The sequence below is a fragment of the Triturus cristatus genome, chromosome 7 (genome assembly GCF_964204655.1).
Source record: "Triturus cristatus chromosome 7, aTriCri1.1, whole genome shotgun sequence".
NCBI classification, from domain to species: Eukaryota; Metazoa; Chordata; class Amphibia; order Caudata; family Salamandridae; genus Triturus; species Triturus cristatus.
In genome coordinates, this window is record NC_140590.1 from 1,567,787,835 (window position 1) to 1,567,803,701 (window position 15,867).

A 15,867-nucleotide genomic window follows, 5' to 3' on the forward strand; every position below is an offset into this window, starting at 1 on the left:
AAAATGATGACACAGACAAGGGACCAAGATAAACACCGCAAATTCTAACAAACAAGCATCAGGCCTCACGTATCTGATAAGATTGGTGGTGTACTCATGCGACACTACATAGTATTAAGAGACATCTCTACACCACGCTGAGACTAGCAACATAAAATGGGCTCAACTGATACAACTCAGGCATGCTCCACTACTCCACTGATAAGAGCACAAGAACATAATGTATACCACCATGTACCCAAATATCCATGTTCACAACCAGACCAACGGCCAAACACTACCCTCAAACAATCAGTGCCCATGACAGGGGAAAGGTGCCAACACACCTTCTCGTGTTTGCTAAGCCCATACCATAACAGGTTACAATCAATCCATTGACTTCGCCATCACACCTAATAGCTGGAAGAAAGGTACTGTGGACGGATTGTTAAAGGATCCTGATGTCGTACCAGATAATCCAAGCAGCTTCTTCACCACTTCTTGCATTACATTTGGACGAAGGTAATGGAATGAACCATAAGCTTTGACTTTCGCCTGGCTGCTAACATACGTGACTCCTGACAAGCTAGTTTTAACCCTTAACATGCAGCAGGCGTTACTTTACTAGTCATCATGAACCATCTTCCATTGGTTAAAGGTTCAAGATGGCATAGCAGCTCTTAGATCTACAAAGCAGTTCTTGGCATTCTGTTACATTTTAGCAGGGAAAGCTCTAGGTTCGCTACATCAGTTTACTTTGTCTAGATCCCAAGCTGTGACACTCCCACCTTTACAGTATGATTTGAGTTCTATTAAAAGTGAAGAGTTTCATGGCTCTGCATTGAGCCCCACATTGTTTAACTTGTAGAGCTTGCCTATGCATCACCCATCATGGTCATTCTTTAATGATCTGTGCAGATGACGAAACAATTATTCTAAGGTTAGAGGAGGGGGGATACTCTATCTGTCCAGGTCAATTTTATAGCTGCATTTTTGAGGTTGCACACAATGAATAAGAACTCAGATTAAACTGTGAAAAGGCTGAAGGCCTTACCATTTGGGGACCTTCTAACATCTGATCAAAGAGTCTGTGTCCCTAAGCAGTAACCTAATTTCCCCAGTGACTGCGGATTGGAATGTTGGGTTCATATGTGATTAGGGGTCTATTCCAACACCTAAGTTCAACAAAGTTTTTTTTTTTTCCAATTCTTCGTATGGTCATTCCACAGCAGTTCAGGCGATCATTGGTTCTGGTTTGAGCTGCTGCAATTCTTTTGAGCTTGGTCTCCCTTTCTACCACATCAAATAACATTTCTAAATGGCGAAGAACTCTACATCGTGCTTGACCTTCTATGCCAAGTGTCTATTTTGAGACATTTGGCCAGACTGCAATGGCTATATCTAGCCAGGGCCAGACTGGATAGTGGGTGTTTTGGTGGTCTGTCAAACTGGGGGCGGTTTTGTTCCTGGGGACACGATTGCCACATTCCTACTCGCAGTGCTTTTAAATAAACAATGCAAAAACAAATGGTTTCGATAATATTAATGTTTGAGAGTTGGGTGCGAGTTCCTTTGCATAAGCTGCTATGTTATCTGGTGGTTTGAACAGTGTGTGGAGGGCCTGGAAGTACCAGGAGGGTGGTGGAAGATGCGATCAGGGAACCTAGTGAGCATGTTTGTGCCCTCACTTGATTTTTTATTGGCAAGTTATATTGTGTATGCCAGCTGTTTAGGTTGTGGTGTTTTACAATTACTGTATATTGCTTTTAATAGGTTGTGGGATGTTGGTGTGGCAACTGTAACCGTTGTTGATGGGGCTATATGGGTGATGGTGATGGTTCAGTAGTAGTTAGTTCAGCCTATGAATGTATAGGAGGGGTGTTACTTAGAATAGCGAAGTCTTTACGGGGTAATACATATAGATGGCATAAAGGAGTGACTGCTTATATGGTATTCTGAATGAAGAGAGGCAGTGCTTCTGGCCCAAGGCGCTCTGCATGCAACACAACAGGCCACACCCATAACCAGACTCCTTTAATGTGGGTTTTACACAACAGAGGCAGTTTAGGCGATGGAGCTGTAATGAACAGGTGACCTGAACCAATGAGAACCTTATAATTAAAAATAATTTAAAATCAGATCAAAGTGACATTGTAAATGCTTTGTGTGCTTCTCGTGAAAATTATCTTGCTCAAAGCCATATTTCCTGCTCAATGAAGTGCTATGGATCATCAAAATTGAGTAACTTTTTCTAGATACTGATCACCGAATGCGGATCCGATTTTTACAGAGCTGGGTACAAGACATTAGTTAATAGTGTTTAGTCAGAACAGGATAGAAGACAAGAGGCATTTTAAGCCCAACTACACACAAATGTACATCACAGCATTCTAGCACTTACCTGTCGGAGCCACTTTTTTCAGATATTCGGACCATGATAGGACGACCCTTGACCTCTTGTTGTAACATTGCATTGCCACTCTGCTCAGAGCGGACATTCCAAATATCATGACTAGGTGCACAAGAGTCATGAAGAGGGGAAAATGAAAACTCTGGGAATAAGACACAAAAGTACGGATTACCATTTGCCACACGAAGAAAATGCAGAGATTTAAAAAAATCTTCCATAGTTATACTGCCCCCCCACCCTTATATTGCTTGGAAAACACGCAGGCGAAGCCTAATAATTTCTTTATGGACTGGTGATCTTGGGCTGGAATGAGGGTGTACATACGGGGCACGCAGACTGCCTCTTTTGCATGGGATACTTTAGGGTGTTGCTGTGAAAAAAGCAACCCAAACAGAAATTCAGTTGGTTTGATGGTTATAATTTGGCATGCACAAATAAAAGAGGCATGAATGCGACAATATGCATATACAGAAAGCGTGAATAACACACAGATAGTGCGGCCAAAAGTTGAGTTCACTCACAGGATCTTAATACATGGCCAGGACCTGAAGAAACCATCCAACCGTTTGGCCAAGATATGGCTGAAACTCTTAGACCCCTCGATATAGGGGCACATTTACACTCCATACACTTCAGACTTATTTTTAGTCTTGCCAAAGGATCCAGAGAATAAACATAAGTAAACTAGCATTTGCAATGCAACAGGTCTCGCATTTGCGAGACTTTGAGCTACTGGCTTTGTAAATGACAAACCTTTTATCTATGTGTTGGTTTTAAAAAACAGATAAATAAAAGGCATAGTCATTTACAATGCCAATAGTTTAAAATTTCGCAAATGAGGGACCTATTGCTTTGACTGTTATAAAAGCACTTAGGAAAATAGAATACTGGCAAACAAATATTTATTGTACTCGTGTACGCATGAGCACGATCAAAACGTGTGTGTTTTCCAACTTTCCTAGACATTTCTTAAAATAACAAGCATTTACAATGCAATGGTCTCGGCATTGGTAAAGTTAGAGCTATTGGCATTGCTCATGACATTTTTGTTTATGTTTGTGTTTTTAAAACATTTAAAGAAACGGCATTGTCATGAGCAATGCCAATAGCTCTAACTTAAACATGCCGTGACCGTTGCATTGTAAATGCTTGTTATTTCTGTCTTCCTCTTTTCCTCCTTACTCCCTCCCCTTCGCTTTCCTCTCTCATGTTATCCTGTCTCCGTCCTCCCTTCTCTTTTTCTTTCATCTTTGCTCCAAGAACATGGCCATCGGTATACTTAGCAACACTGCTCCGAAGACACTGCTCCCCATCGCCCCCACCACGGACGGGAATGACTCGACTTCCCGCAGCTTTGAATGCCTTTCTGATCTGCTCGATAAAGTAGGTCCACTCCAAGGCAAAAAGGACCGACCGAAACCATCAGCACCAACGTTCAACAAAGCACTGTGCAAGGAAAGCCTTAAAACTCTGAGAAACATGGAGATGGTTGGCCTCCACCAATACCCTCACCCGTCTCAGAAATACCAGGCTCCTGTACAAGACACATCTTCTGGGAGGAATCCAACCACCTCACATCCCACCTGGACTTAGCCAAGAACCGACCGAAGCAACTCTTCCATCTGGTCAAAACTCCAACTGCCCCTCCACGTCCTTAACATTTGAAGACGCACCAACAAGAGCGGAGGAGTGTGTACAGTCCTTCCTCTTTACATCATGACGTCCATACTACCCCTCCCTTGGTGTGCGAATCCAAAGACATGTGGCGACATTTCCAAACCACTGCAGCGAAGTGGTGCAGGGTATCTTTTCAGCTTCTTTTCTTCGGTTATCGTGTAAATTGACACTTGCCCCTTTATTGAACATCTGTCTGAAAGTTAGTGCTCTCCTCAGTAAAGTAAGAAAAGGGATTTAAAAATGCCTCTTGGTGAAAAGAAACGTAGCTTTAATGAATGTCTGCAAGGCACACATTAAAAAGAAAAGAGAATACAGCTTCATCCTCACAGTGATAACGGGCCAACATGATTCTGCCGTTCCTACTAACCCTACTTAGGTGTATTATGCCAGTCCTACAAACAGCTGTATGCCATGCCGATCAGCTGTATGTCAGTCCTACAAACAGCTGTATGTCAGTCCTACAAACAGCTGTATGTCAGTCCTACAAACAGCTGTATGCCAGTCCTACAAACAGCTGTATGCCAGTCCTACAAACAGCTGTATGCCATGCCGATCAGCTGTATGTCAGTCCTACAAACAGCTGTATGCCAGTCCTAACAGCTGTATGCCAGTCCTACTAACAGCTGTATGCCAGTCCTACTAACAGCTGTATGCCAGTCCTACTAACAGCTGTATGCCAGTCCTAACAGCTGTATGCCAGTCCTACTAACAGCTGTATGCCAGTCCTACTGACCCTGAAAAGGTGTATGCCATTCCTACTAACCGCTGTTTGCCATGCCAGTCCTACTAACAGCTGTATGCCATGCCGATCAGCTGAATGCCAGTCCTACTAACAGCTGTATGCCAGTCCTACTAACAGCTGTATGCCAGTCCTACTAACCCTAATAAAAGGAATATGTCATTCGTACAAACAGCTGTATTCCATTCCTACCAACCCTACTAAAAAAGGTGTATGCCATTCCTAACCCCACTAAGAGGTGTATGCCAGTCCTAACCAACCCTACTAACAGGTGTATGCCAGTCCTACTAACCCTACTAACAGCTGTGTGCCAGTCCTCAGGACCTTAACTGAGCCTTGACACTGCAAGAAAGCTAAATACAGATGTAAAACGGATTACAAACGCTGCCCCAATAATAGTGGCGTGACGAACGTGGCCAACGTCTAAATCACTTTTACTTTTCATTATTACTCCCTGCTCTCCTTCACCCCCACACACAGCTGGCGTAGGCACAGCCGCATGGGCACACTGGCAGCGCTCATCTGCAGTTTTGAGAGAGTTGTAACCCGTCGTGAGTGATGCCCGGAGGAACCCGATGACGATGCATGCCACCACATGGCGGGTCCGCGCTTTCCGGCCTTAAAGCAGAGTTTGTGTAGGTTTTGTCGGTTTCTTTACTCCTAGAGTATACAGAGGACTCTTATGACCCTGTAGGGGTTTGGCCACATCAGACCCGTTGCATCTTGGGTGTCTGGACTTTCAAAACGGACTTGAAGGCCCACTACAACAAGATTTTAGCTAAGACATTATTTGTTACCAAATGCTGGTGCAGACATACTCGGCTCACCCTGGTCACACCTCTTGTACTGTTTTCTGTAATGATTCCTTTGTAATATTGTAACTTCCATGTAACAAACATGTCTACTGTAGAGCGGTCTAGGCTCTTTGGGTAATGCATACATCGAACCCTCCCGGTTCCGGCGGGAAAGTACCGATGTCAAGGCTAGCCTCCCGCCTCCGATTCCTACAGGCCCAAACCCGACTGCTCGGGTTGCTTCAGATGGGAGAGGGCTGGCCTCGTGTTACTCGGAGTATGCACTGCCAGGAACCTGATCCTGCAGGCCAGTGCACAACACTTATGCCACGCGCCCTCTGCCTGGCATAGCGATTTCTATGCGCTCTTGACAGGTGTGGAAAAAACTTCTGTTTCAATCTCTGCTATTCCATCCCGCAGCAGCAGACTTGCAAATCCCATACACGCCTATAGACCCCGTGCAGCCACAATAGAAGTCAATGGGAGAAAGACATTCTCAGGATGATGTTTTTTAAATATCCCCCTTTCCTCTTCCCACATGCTGGCATGTATGGTAAGATCTGCCTCATATCTACACATAAATAAATATTCGAAGGGTTCCTCAGCACTCTCCAAGTCTTAGGGCTCAGCAGAGTATAAAATCTTCCGGCTGGATTTCGGCTGCACACTACTTCCGGGAAACTCTGGAGTGCAGAGTGCCCCTCCTACCCCCGTTCGGCTGGTGATGGGTGCGGGGCGAGGCCAGGCTGGCAGTGTGTGCCCAGAGGATCAGGGTGAGCCTTGCCCCTCCTGCTACGGATGGGTGCGGGGTGAGGCCAGACTGGCAGTGTGAGCTCAGAGGGTCAGGGTGAGCCCGGCGCCCCTCAGTCCAGGACCGGGAGCCCTTCCCCTCCTGCTAGTGATGGGTGCGGGGCGAGGCCAGACTGGCAGTGAATACCCAGAGGATCAGGGCAAGCTCTGCCCCTCCTGTCCCCGTCCTGCTAGTGATGGGCGCGTAGCAAGACCTAACTGGCAGTGAGCCCAGAGGGTCAGGTTCAGCCCGACGCCCCTCCGTCCAGGACGGGGAGCCCTGCCCCTCCTGCCAGTGATAGGGGAGGCCGTGAGGGGCGAGGCCTGGCTGGCAGAGTGTGCCCAGACTCCAGAGGGTCAGGGTGAGCCTTGCACTTCCTGCTACGGATGGGTGCGGGGCGAGGCCAGACTGGCAGTGTGTGCCCACAGGGTCAGGGTAAGCCCCGCCCCTCCCATTCACTGAGGGCACTATGAATCTGCAGCTCCTTCCGGGTTGTTTATTCCACCGGTGATGTAATGATGGGTATTCTGAAGGAAGCTGGGTCACGCCGAGGGCCCAGGAACCGGTCTGCCCGCCTCTGGGGCGGGGCGTTCCCCGTGTGGCTACCTGCCAATGGCACAATATTGCACAAATGGAGTTTAAATTCAGGAAACCCCGGTGTGAGCTGTGCCCGGGGGGTGGGGGGAGGTGGGGCCGGGGGGGGGGGGGGGACGGGGGTTGGGGGGGGGGGGTTGTGTTCCCAGGTGGCTCACTCACCACGGCACCGTGTTGCACAAACCCCGGTGTGAACTGGGCCGGGGGCTGGCTCGGTGCTGCCCCAGGGACACTGCCCATCATCAGGGCGTGCTCTTCCCGCACTCTGGGGCGGTTTTTTTTCATCTTTTTTTTAAATTATTTTATGCGTTTTTGTATAGCGCGGACTTTACCCGAAGGTGTCAGAGCGCTTCACAATAGGAACAGTACTGATACATGAGGTACAAATTACAAGTGTGCCCTGCTATGGTCAGAGGCGCCCCCGCACTGGCTGCACAGCCCACAGCCCAGCCGGGGGTGCCCGGGAGCCTGCCGCGCTCCACGAGGACTGTGGTGAAACCCGAAATACTGATGCTTAAATGCACTTTGCGTTCTCTCGCGCTCTAAAGACAAATGTGTTGTCGATTGTCAATGCTTGTGTTTACTAGTTTACACAAGGGATATCATCTGCTCTACATAGTCTATTCATTCATCCATCTTTTTGCCCACCCGCCAGTAACTGTAAATGAGTGCTCCCACAGGGCCAACTCTGCACGTGTCCATCTCTGCCACGCGCACACACCTCACGGGGCTTCATGGCGCTATGGGCCGAATTGCAGCGCAGATCTGCTCCCTGGCGAAGCAGCTGTCCCTTCGTAAGGTCAGGACACCGGCTCTGTTGGGGCAGAGCAAAAGGCACGCCACTGCCTTTCTCCGAGGCAGAGCATGCCTCGGAGAAAGGCAGCCTCCTTTTCGGATTCGGGGGCGTGTTTTGCTGTTGTCTCCTCCCTGAGACTTTTCGCAAAAAACACGCCCCCCGATCCGAAAAGGACGGGGCATGATTGGAGTGACGGGACCTCTTCTTTAATGGCTGGCCAGCATTTACGAGGCCAGCCAATGGAGAACAGGGCAGAAGAGGGGCGGGTTCAAGCCCCTCTTCTCCCAAGTCATTAAATCTCCGGACTTCCGGTCTGCCGACCGGATGGTCCCGAGACCTAAAAAGGGGGAGTGAAAAGAGAAGAGGTGAGTGGAGGAAGGAAGGGGTTGGAAAGAGCGGAGCAAAGATGCAGTGAAGAAGGGATAGCAGGGGAGAATATAAGAGAATCATTGGCAGTGAGAAGAAGAGAGAGGACGAGCAGTGAAGAAGGGAGAGCAGGGGAGAATATAAGAGAAACATTGGCAGTGAGAAGAGAAGAGTGGACGACAGAAAGGAGGCTGCGAATAGAGAAGCAAGAAAAAGTTCTACAGAAAAGGGCGTCATAAAGACAGAAGGGAAGGAAAACGTGCAGTGAGAAGAATTGTGAAGGGAGGGTGAAAAGACAATTGGCAGAGAAGAGATACTAGAAAGGGAGAGTATGAGATAAAGGTCAGTGGGTAGACAAAGAGCGTTCAATAGACAAAGAGGCAGTGGAGAAGGGTGAGAATACGGTGAGAAGGAGGAAAGAGAAACGAGGAGGCCGGACACGAGGAATGGGCAGCGAAGACAGTAGGAGAGAGAGAACGAGATGAAAGGGCAGTGCAGATAGGAGAGAAGCAAGAGTTTAAGACATAAAGGCCTAATGAAGACCGTCGTGTGGAAAGGGTACTATAAAGGTACAGTGTATAGAGCAGGGAAAATAATTTAAGATGTGAAGGGGTGATAAAGAGAGGAGAGAATGGGAGTGTGCAAAAAAGAACCAGGGTAGTAAAGAAAGAAAGGAGTTGGCGAGAGAAGGAGGGAGTGAAGAGAGGAGAAAAAGGGAGAGTGTAAACCAGACACACCTTTCTGTGATAACAACACTGATGCGCAAACAGAGCCTGGGGGAGTGTGGTGAAGTTGATGAAGGGACTGAAGGGGCGAGCAGAGAAGGAATCTAGACTGTGAAGGGGTGAGGCCGAGAAACCAGACAGTGGGAGGCTGATTACCCGGGCCAGGGGGGCAGGAGAGGTGTTCGAATCCAAGCAGCGCTACAATACTTGATACAGTCCAGGCATGAGCGGGCACATCCGTTCCATGCCGATAAGCACGCTGCATCGGTTTGCTCCCCACTTCAAGGGCGATGCAAGGAAAACAAAAAACATTCAAAGCCCGGCTAGAGCAGTCTGTTCCCAAGGGAGCCAAGTGTATCGAAAACACGCACATCCGCCCCCGGCCATGGGCCCCCGGACGGCACATTTGTGCTTTTATAAATAAAGTGTAGCAGCGCATGTCTGGAGGCCCCCTACAGAACCCGCATCCGCCAGATGCAACTGTATCTCTTTTTCGACTGAAGGGGTCCGGCGATACATGTATCACAGGCGGGTGGCAGGTCATGACTGTGTGTAGATACACTGTAACACGCAGAGTTGGGTTAGTTGTGTGCTACTTTGTAAAGCAGCGGTTATTTTCTGTGATCTATTAAAAGTATTTAGGGCTAAATTACTATATAAAGCTACTGCCCGAGGGGGCGCTAAGCCCGATAAGATGGCGGACTTGTGATCTTGCTTCTCCCATCCGGCCCGTTAACTCCAGCGGGATTCCCTGCTGCCTGGGGATCCCCTTACCCAAACGAGGACCCTTGGGTGCTGCTTCATACTTTGGGATCCGAATGAGCTCGGCTTTCCTGCGTGATCGGCCGGGACTCTACGACGGAGCAGGCACATCGGAGCCCGGCCCTTCGTGAAGACAGCCGCCTACCTGCGGGGGTTACACAGCTCCCTTGCCTCCTTTTCGGATTCGGGGGCGTGTTTTGCTGTTGTCTCCTCCCTGAGACTTTTCGCAAAAAACACGCCCCCCGATCCGAAAAGGACGGGGCATGATTGGAGTGACGGGACCTCTTCTCCAATGGCTGGCCAGCATTTACGAGGCCAGCCAATGGAGAACAGGGCAGAAGAGGGGCGGGTTCAAGCCCCTCTTCTCCCAAGTCATTAAATCTCCGGACTTCCGGTCTGCCGACCGGATGGTCCGGAGACCTAAAAAGTAGTCAGACACAGCAAAACGATCCATTTGTAGAATTATTGGATTTCAACATTGAAATTACGTTCATTTCTCAGCTCTCTGTTGCTCATTGCAAAAAAATAAGGGGCATACCATAACACGTTTTTACAGAGCCCATTTAATAATGAAACAATATTATATATGATATATTGAGTACCTCGGGAAGCGAATCTAAAATGCAGTAATGAGCAACCAATGTGTCTTGCTCGGTTTACAAGAATCAAGAGAGTCAGTCTGAGGAAATATGAATTTTGTGATCAGTTATGTCCCCTATCGTAGACCCCAACGGCTCCATGTGCATGCTATAAGTACATGTATGTTCCCTCCAGTTCCAGTTTTGAAGACGCAAATATATGTGCGTCCACCGTCAACATGTCCTCTTTCAGATCCGCCATGAATGGGTCAGATATTTCATTCCTAAGTATGAAAGGCCACCGACTTTATGTGGTTCACTTTCCACATTTTACAGATTCAGGCGAGTAGGCCCAGAATTCTGTCATCAAGCCTTTTCCTGCCTTCTGCCTCTGAAAGCTCCAGTCTGAGCCTGCATCTGTATCCATGAACTTTGTCCTACTCCCTGCGCGGCTAACGGTGCCTGATCCAGCCTGTTGCCTGCCAAAAACTGTATTTCACCTTCAAGATTATCTGCTCCGCTCCTCATCCGATGCATTCCTGTCTAGTAGTTTAGGTAAACATTCCTCCAGCTACCGTGCAAAGGGCCAGGCCTCGCTGTCCTCATGCAAGTAATTCATAGCCCCTGTTACCATGGAATATTCCTACCCCCTCGCATCTCATGTAGACACTTAGACGCTTGTACACGCACTAACAGTCAGTATAGAATAGATTCTATCTTAGAGACCTTTCCTTTTGGATAACACAGTTCTTTAAACATAGGATATTAGATCTGATTTGGGATTAGGTTGACATGACCCCCCAGACTTCTGTCTCCACATGTAGAGCTAAATGTCAAGTCCCCTTCACCCTCTAGTTGCACGTCAATCACACGTCATGCAGCTGCGCGCGCATCTCTGCCAAATATTTCTGCTGACATTGCAGGATTCTCTTATGGATCCACCCACTTGTGACATCATGTATAATGACGTTATCTAAGTTACGCCTATATGTCCGCCTTTTTAGTTACGTATGCATATTTTATCTGTATTATCAGCTGTTACGCCTCCTGCATCTGTTTCACTGTAATGCATTTCCTATAAAACTGATTATCTGTCAATAATGTATGCCCTTCCTTCCTGAACTTTCGTGGTGATGGAATTAGAAGCCTGCAATTCGAATTGTACTTCCTTTGTAAAGGAATAAAGCCTTTTAGAACCTCTAATACCACGGATTCTGCCTCTTATATTTACTGAGTTATTCTTACTAGACTTTACCGCATAAAAAATAGTACCGGTAATGAAATATTTACCACATAAATTGGCGCCCGAATAGGGACACTTTCTCATCTCACGCGCCGGAGGTGCGTTGCAGGCCCGGTCTCCTGCCACAGCTGAACGGACAAAAACGAGGCGGTGAGAAGTGCGAAGTATCCCGACCAGAGCCTAGCTGAGAGAGCAAGATCCGAGGTATACAGAGGCCCACCAGGTTCCGAAGTTCCGAGTCCAGTCGAGTCGAGTCCAGTCCGGTCCAGTTTCAGTTCCGTTCCGAGGCCTTCCGTTCCGAGCTACCCGGTGAGTACCATTACCGGGGAGGCATTTAACGTGCACATAGTCTGTGCCGGTCAAGACGGGTTTGGGTACACAAATCCGGTCTGCACTGTTTCAGCAGTGTATCTGTACTGTTTAGCAGTATATATAGTATGTCTTGCATATAAATAAGTATTATCTAGTGTCAGTATTATGTCGGTAACTAGTTTTCTATTAGTTATCATCGTTCGTTAAAACTGTTAAATGTTAAATGTTTTAATACGTTCTACATATTGTGGTGTGAATGACTGTTCATTATTGTGTTTATTGTATAAAGTGTGTCCTAGTAATAAGGTCTAAAAATGCCGCTCTTTTCGAAACTAAGACAGATCAAAACTAGAAAAGGTGTACTCGAAGAAGCTGTTCCCATTCCACCTAGGGACACTCCAGGGTACTTTATGTATCATAAGCATGGCCTAGATGCCGTATTATTTCTTGATTTATGGGTGGACTACACCAAGGATTTGCCAGAAAATCAGAGATGGCCCGCAGCGGGGGACCTGGGATGCAGATTGCATCATGAGAGTAGAAGAAGAATTATGGAAAAAGAAAGCCAGACAGTCACAGAAAGATGCCATTGAATTATGGCGTAAAGAATCATATAGACGTACAGAAAAAGCGCTCAGACAGGAAGAGAAAGGTAGAGAGAATTCAAATAAAACCCGAGAAAATCTATTAATTGAGGAAGGTACCCGAGTAAAATCAGAACAAGTAGATAGACAAAGAAACACTCTTATGAATGGTATGTATCCTCTTCTGGCCGAAGGGTTACCTAAGGCTACCCCGGAAATACCAAAAGACTTGACTCCTCCATTGCTCCCGATAAAAGCACATCCCAAAACACATCCTAAAACGGCAAAAGACGTTTTCCTTTCCTCCTATTTAGATGACGTAGCTCCCGAGTATGCTAATACCATACCACACACACCGCTCGCCGATGGTGTTCAACACCAAGAGCATCCGTCTGTATCCCCGCAACAACAGACTCCTACGCCCATTCCCACAGGTCCGTCCGTTTCTACAGTTTTTCCCGCATCTACAATCTCTATCCTACGTCCAACGAATCCTTTCTTGCCCAGCACCTCAGATGGTGCTACAGGAGGTACGCCAGACATGTTTGCCACACCGCCGCGAAATAAACAGACCCTTAGAGATTTAGCACTCCAACGTACACCCCAACTAGCGACATCCGACATGTTTAAAGAACAGCTTGTGGATTATAGATACGATCCAGTGCCAGGTAAACAGGACAAATTGCTCATATCATCACTACGTATACGACGAGCTACATTGTATTTAATGACGATACCAGGAATGGTTGAACACCTAGACAATATATATCGCTTTGTCCAAACAGGGCGAGGTCCAGAAAGTATTAACGAAGCTATGGAATACCAGAAAGTGGATGTACAAAGACAACTACTACGCTTTTTTATAAATTGCCTGATTAGGAACCAAGACAGGCCTGGGGCAGATCATGATACCATGCAAAAACTTGCCAAATGGGGTCAGAACATATCAGAAGAGAAACATGATAAACAGGCGTGTATAATCGCCATGTATCGAAAGATCCGCAAGGAAGTAGAACGAATACATAAAGAAAGACGAGAAGCAGACAGAGTTGAATCAGAGGAAGAGGAGGAGCAAGAATCAGAACAATTAGAAACGATAGCTTATGTAGGTAGAGGAAGACCCCATAATAATACTAGAGGCTTTAATGATCCGATACGTCCGATACGTCCAGAATGTAATAGACATTTTCCAAACCCTATGTTAAATACAAGATCCCCTGAACACCTATTCCAAGCCGCTGATAAATTACTCCGAGATCGAAGGGGGTACCACATGCTCGATTCCATGGACGAACAAGAATTAGCCAGGTCAGCAGTACAATGGGCTGATAGTCCCAGCGAATACAATGATGACGCACTAGCACACACGTTTCTGAATCTTGCCCCATACGAACAGCGTTTAGCTAGTATATACATGATTCAACACCTCCTTATATTATATAAAAGCCAACACTCCGATCCAGGACCCTTACCTGACATATTGACAGAACTACTCACGAATAAATGGAGAGGGTCAGGTACTGATTTAATTAAAGAAATTCTAGAATTTCGAAACCAGTATATAACTTTCGTATGCCCAGAACACGTTCCAGTTCCCATTATGGGAAGAAAAATGTATCACATGGATAGACAGAATCCGTTACGCGAAGTACACCCAATCAGAGGTGAAGGTAATAACTTTACACGCGTGTTTGTGTACACGCCTATAACTAAAATTGAATTATTAGAAATGAAGAAAGTAGTACCCAGCCATGACAAGGATCCAGCAGGTTTCCACCGTGAGATAAAAGACATGTTACTCATGGGAGAGTATACCTACCCCGACATTATGAAAATATTAAAAGTCCTATTACCCGCCGGTGTTTACGAGAAACTCAAAGAAAAGGAATGGGAGGTGGGAGACCAAAAGATAGATTGGACAGCATTAGAAAACGAAGAAAGGGCCCGAGCTGCAGGAGCAGGGCTTGGGGAAAAGACTACAGCATTACCAGGATTACTAGTGCAGGTACTGCCTCGTTTATTAACTACGAAAAAAGAAGACTGGGGTGCAATCTCAGCCTGTAAACAAAAGCAAGATGAAGACACTAGTGATTTCTATTCCCGATTTGAAACATGTTTTGGTATAAATAGTGGCATAAAAGCAAGTAGCGAGTCATATCCACATCTGTTTGACACAAAATTAGTTGAAAATTCCCTACCACAAGTCAAGAATAGAGTATTGAAATTCGAAAGTACCTGGCAAGGTAATACCCCGTCACAGATGTTACAGATGTTACAATATCACCACAATAGAATTAGAGAAGAACAAGAACACGAACAAAGACGTATGAAAGATACAAAAATGAAAATGCTTGTTGCTCAGTCAGTTCCAGCTGATGGTCATCAAAAGGGTGATTCCGCAGGTCCAACGAAAGGGACATGCAACTATTGTAAACAACAAGGTCATTATATACACGATTGTCCAGTCCTGAAACATAATATTGCCACAGGTAGAACCCAGGAGAGACCACGTCCACCTAGACAGGATCAGAATCAACAACAAATCCCTCAGCATGCACAACCTAGGTTAGCTCCGCAACAACTAGCTCCGCAACAGGCAGCTCCACAACAGACCGTAGCACCACCACAAGCGCAGCCTATTGCTGCAACACAAGCAACAACACAACAGATGTATCAGTATGCACAAGCAGATTATCCCGATTATCAACGATACACATGAAATAGCCTAGAGAGGGAAGTTGGCTTACCCCTTATCGAGGTCCCTGTAGACCAAGAGGGACCTTATGTACATAGTGAACTATTAGGGGAAGACAGAAAGTTTTTACTTGATACAGGGGCAAGCAGAACAACTATACGATGCAGTGAAGTTCCAGGGGCACCCCTCTCAGGCTCACAAAATATTTCCCTTGGATTCTCAGGAAAACCTATAATTAATGACGTAACACAACCTCTTCCACTTACGGTTGGCCCATTGACACGTACTACAGATTTATTGCTTACTAAATCATGTCCAGAAAACTTGTTAGGTATAAAAACATTGAAAGCTCTAGGAGCCATAATATGTTGTTCTCCGGAAGGAGTACGACTATTTTTACGTGACTTTAAAGGTCACTACGTGTCCAGAGACATGGATCACCGGCTGCAGAATTTACCTACACATTTATGGGCACAAGGCCCCACTGATGTTGGTTGCATGAACATTACACCATATCGTGTCACACTAAAAAGAGGAGTAGTACTACCACGAATGCGACAATACAAGTTACCACCAGATGCTGTTGTGGCTTTGCTGCAAATCATTGACGAGCTCGTTGCACAAGGAGTGGTTGTTGAAACCGACTCCAATGTATGCAATTCCCCGATAATTCCGATTCTTAAAAGAACGGATCCAAAAGCACCACCAGTATATCGATTAGTTATTGATCTGCGCGAATTAAATAAATGTATTGTACCACAATACCCTGTGGTCCCAGATATCTCTTCATTACTAACAGCTATTGACTCTGAAGCAACGTTCT

At 46.4% G+C, this 15,867-nt stretch overlaps 1 protein-coding gene across 4 annotated transcripts in view; it reads right to left on the reverse strand.

Annotated features, from left to right (window-relative positions):
- Positions 1–15,867, reverse strand: part of SLC35H1 (solute carrier family 35 member H1) — a 169,004-nt gene that overhangs the window by 84,623 nt on the left and 68,514 nt on the right. For 3 of the 4 annotated variants that reach the window (XR_014966848.1, XR_014966847.1, XM_085619392.1), the window contains exon 3: positions 2,381–2,531. Coding sequence is in view for 1 of the 4 variants with exons in the window: in XM_085619392.1 (XP_085475518.1) it covers positions 2,381–2,531 (151 nt within the window). In the remaining 3 variants the exon portion in view is untranslated. Of the gene's footprint in view, positions 1–2,380; positions 2,532–5,632; positions 6,734–15,867 lie in introns of those variants that run through there. The other variant, XR_014966849.1, reaches the window with a different exon arrangement.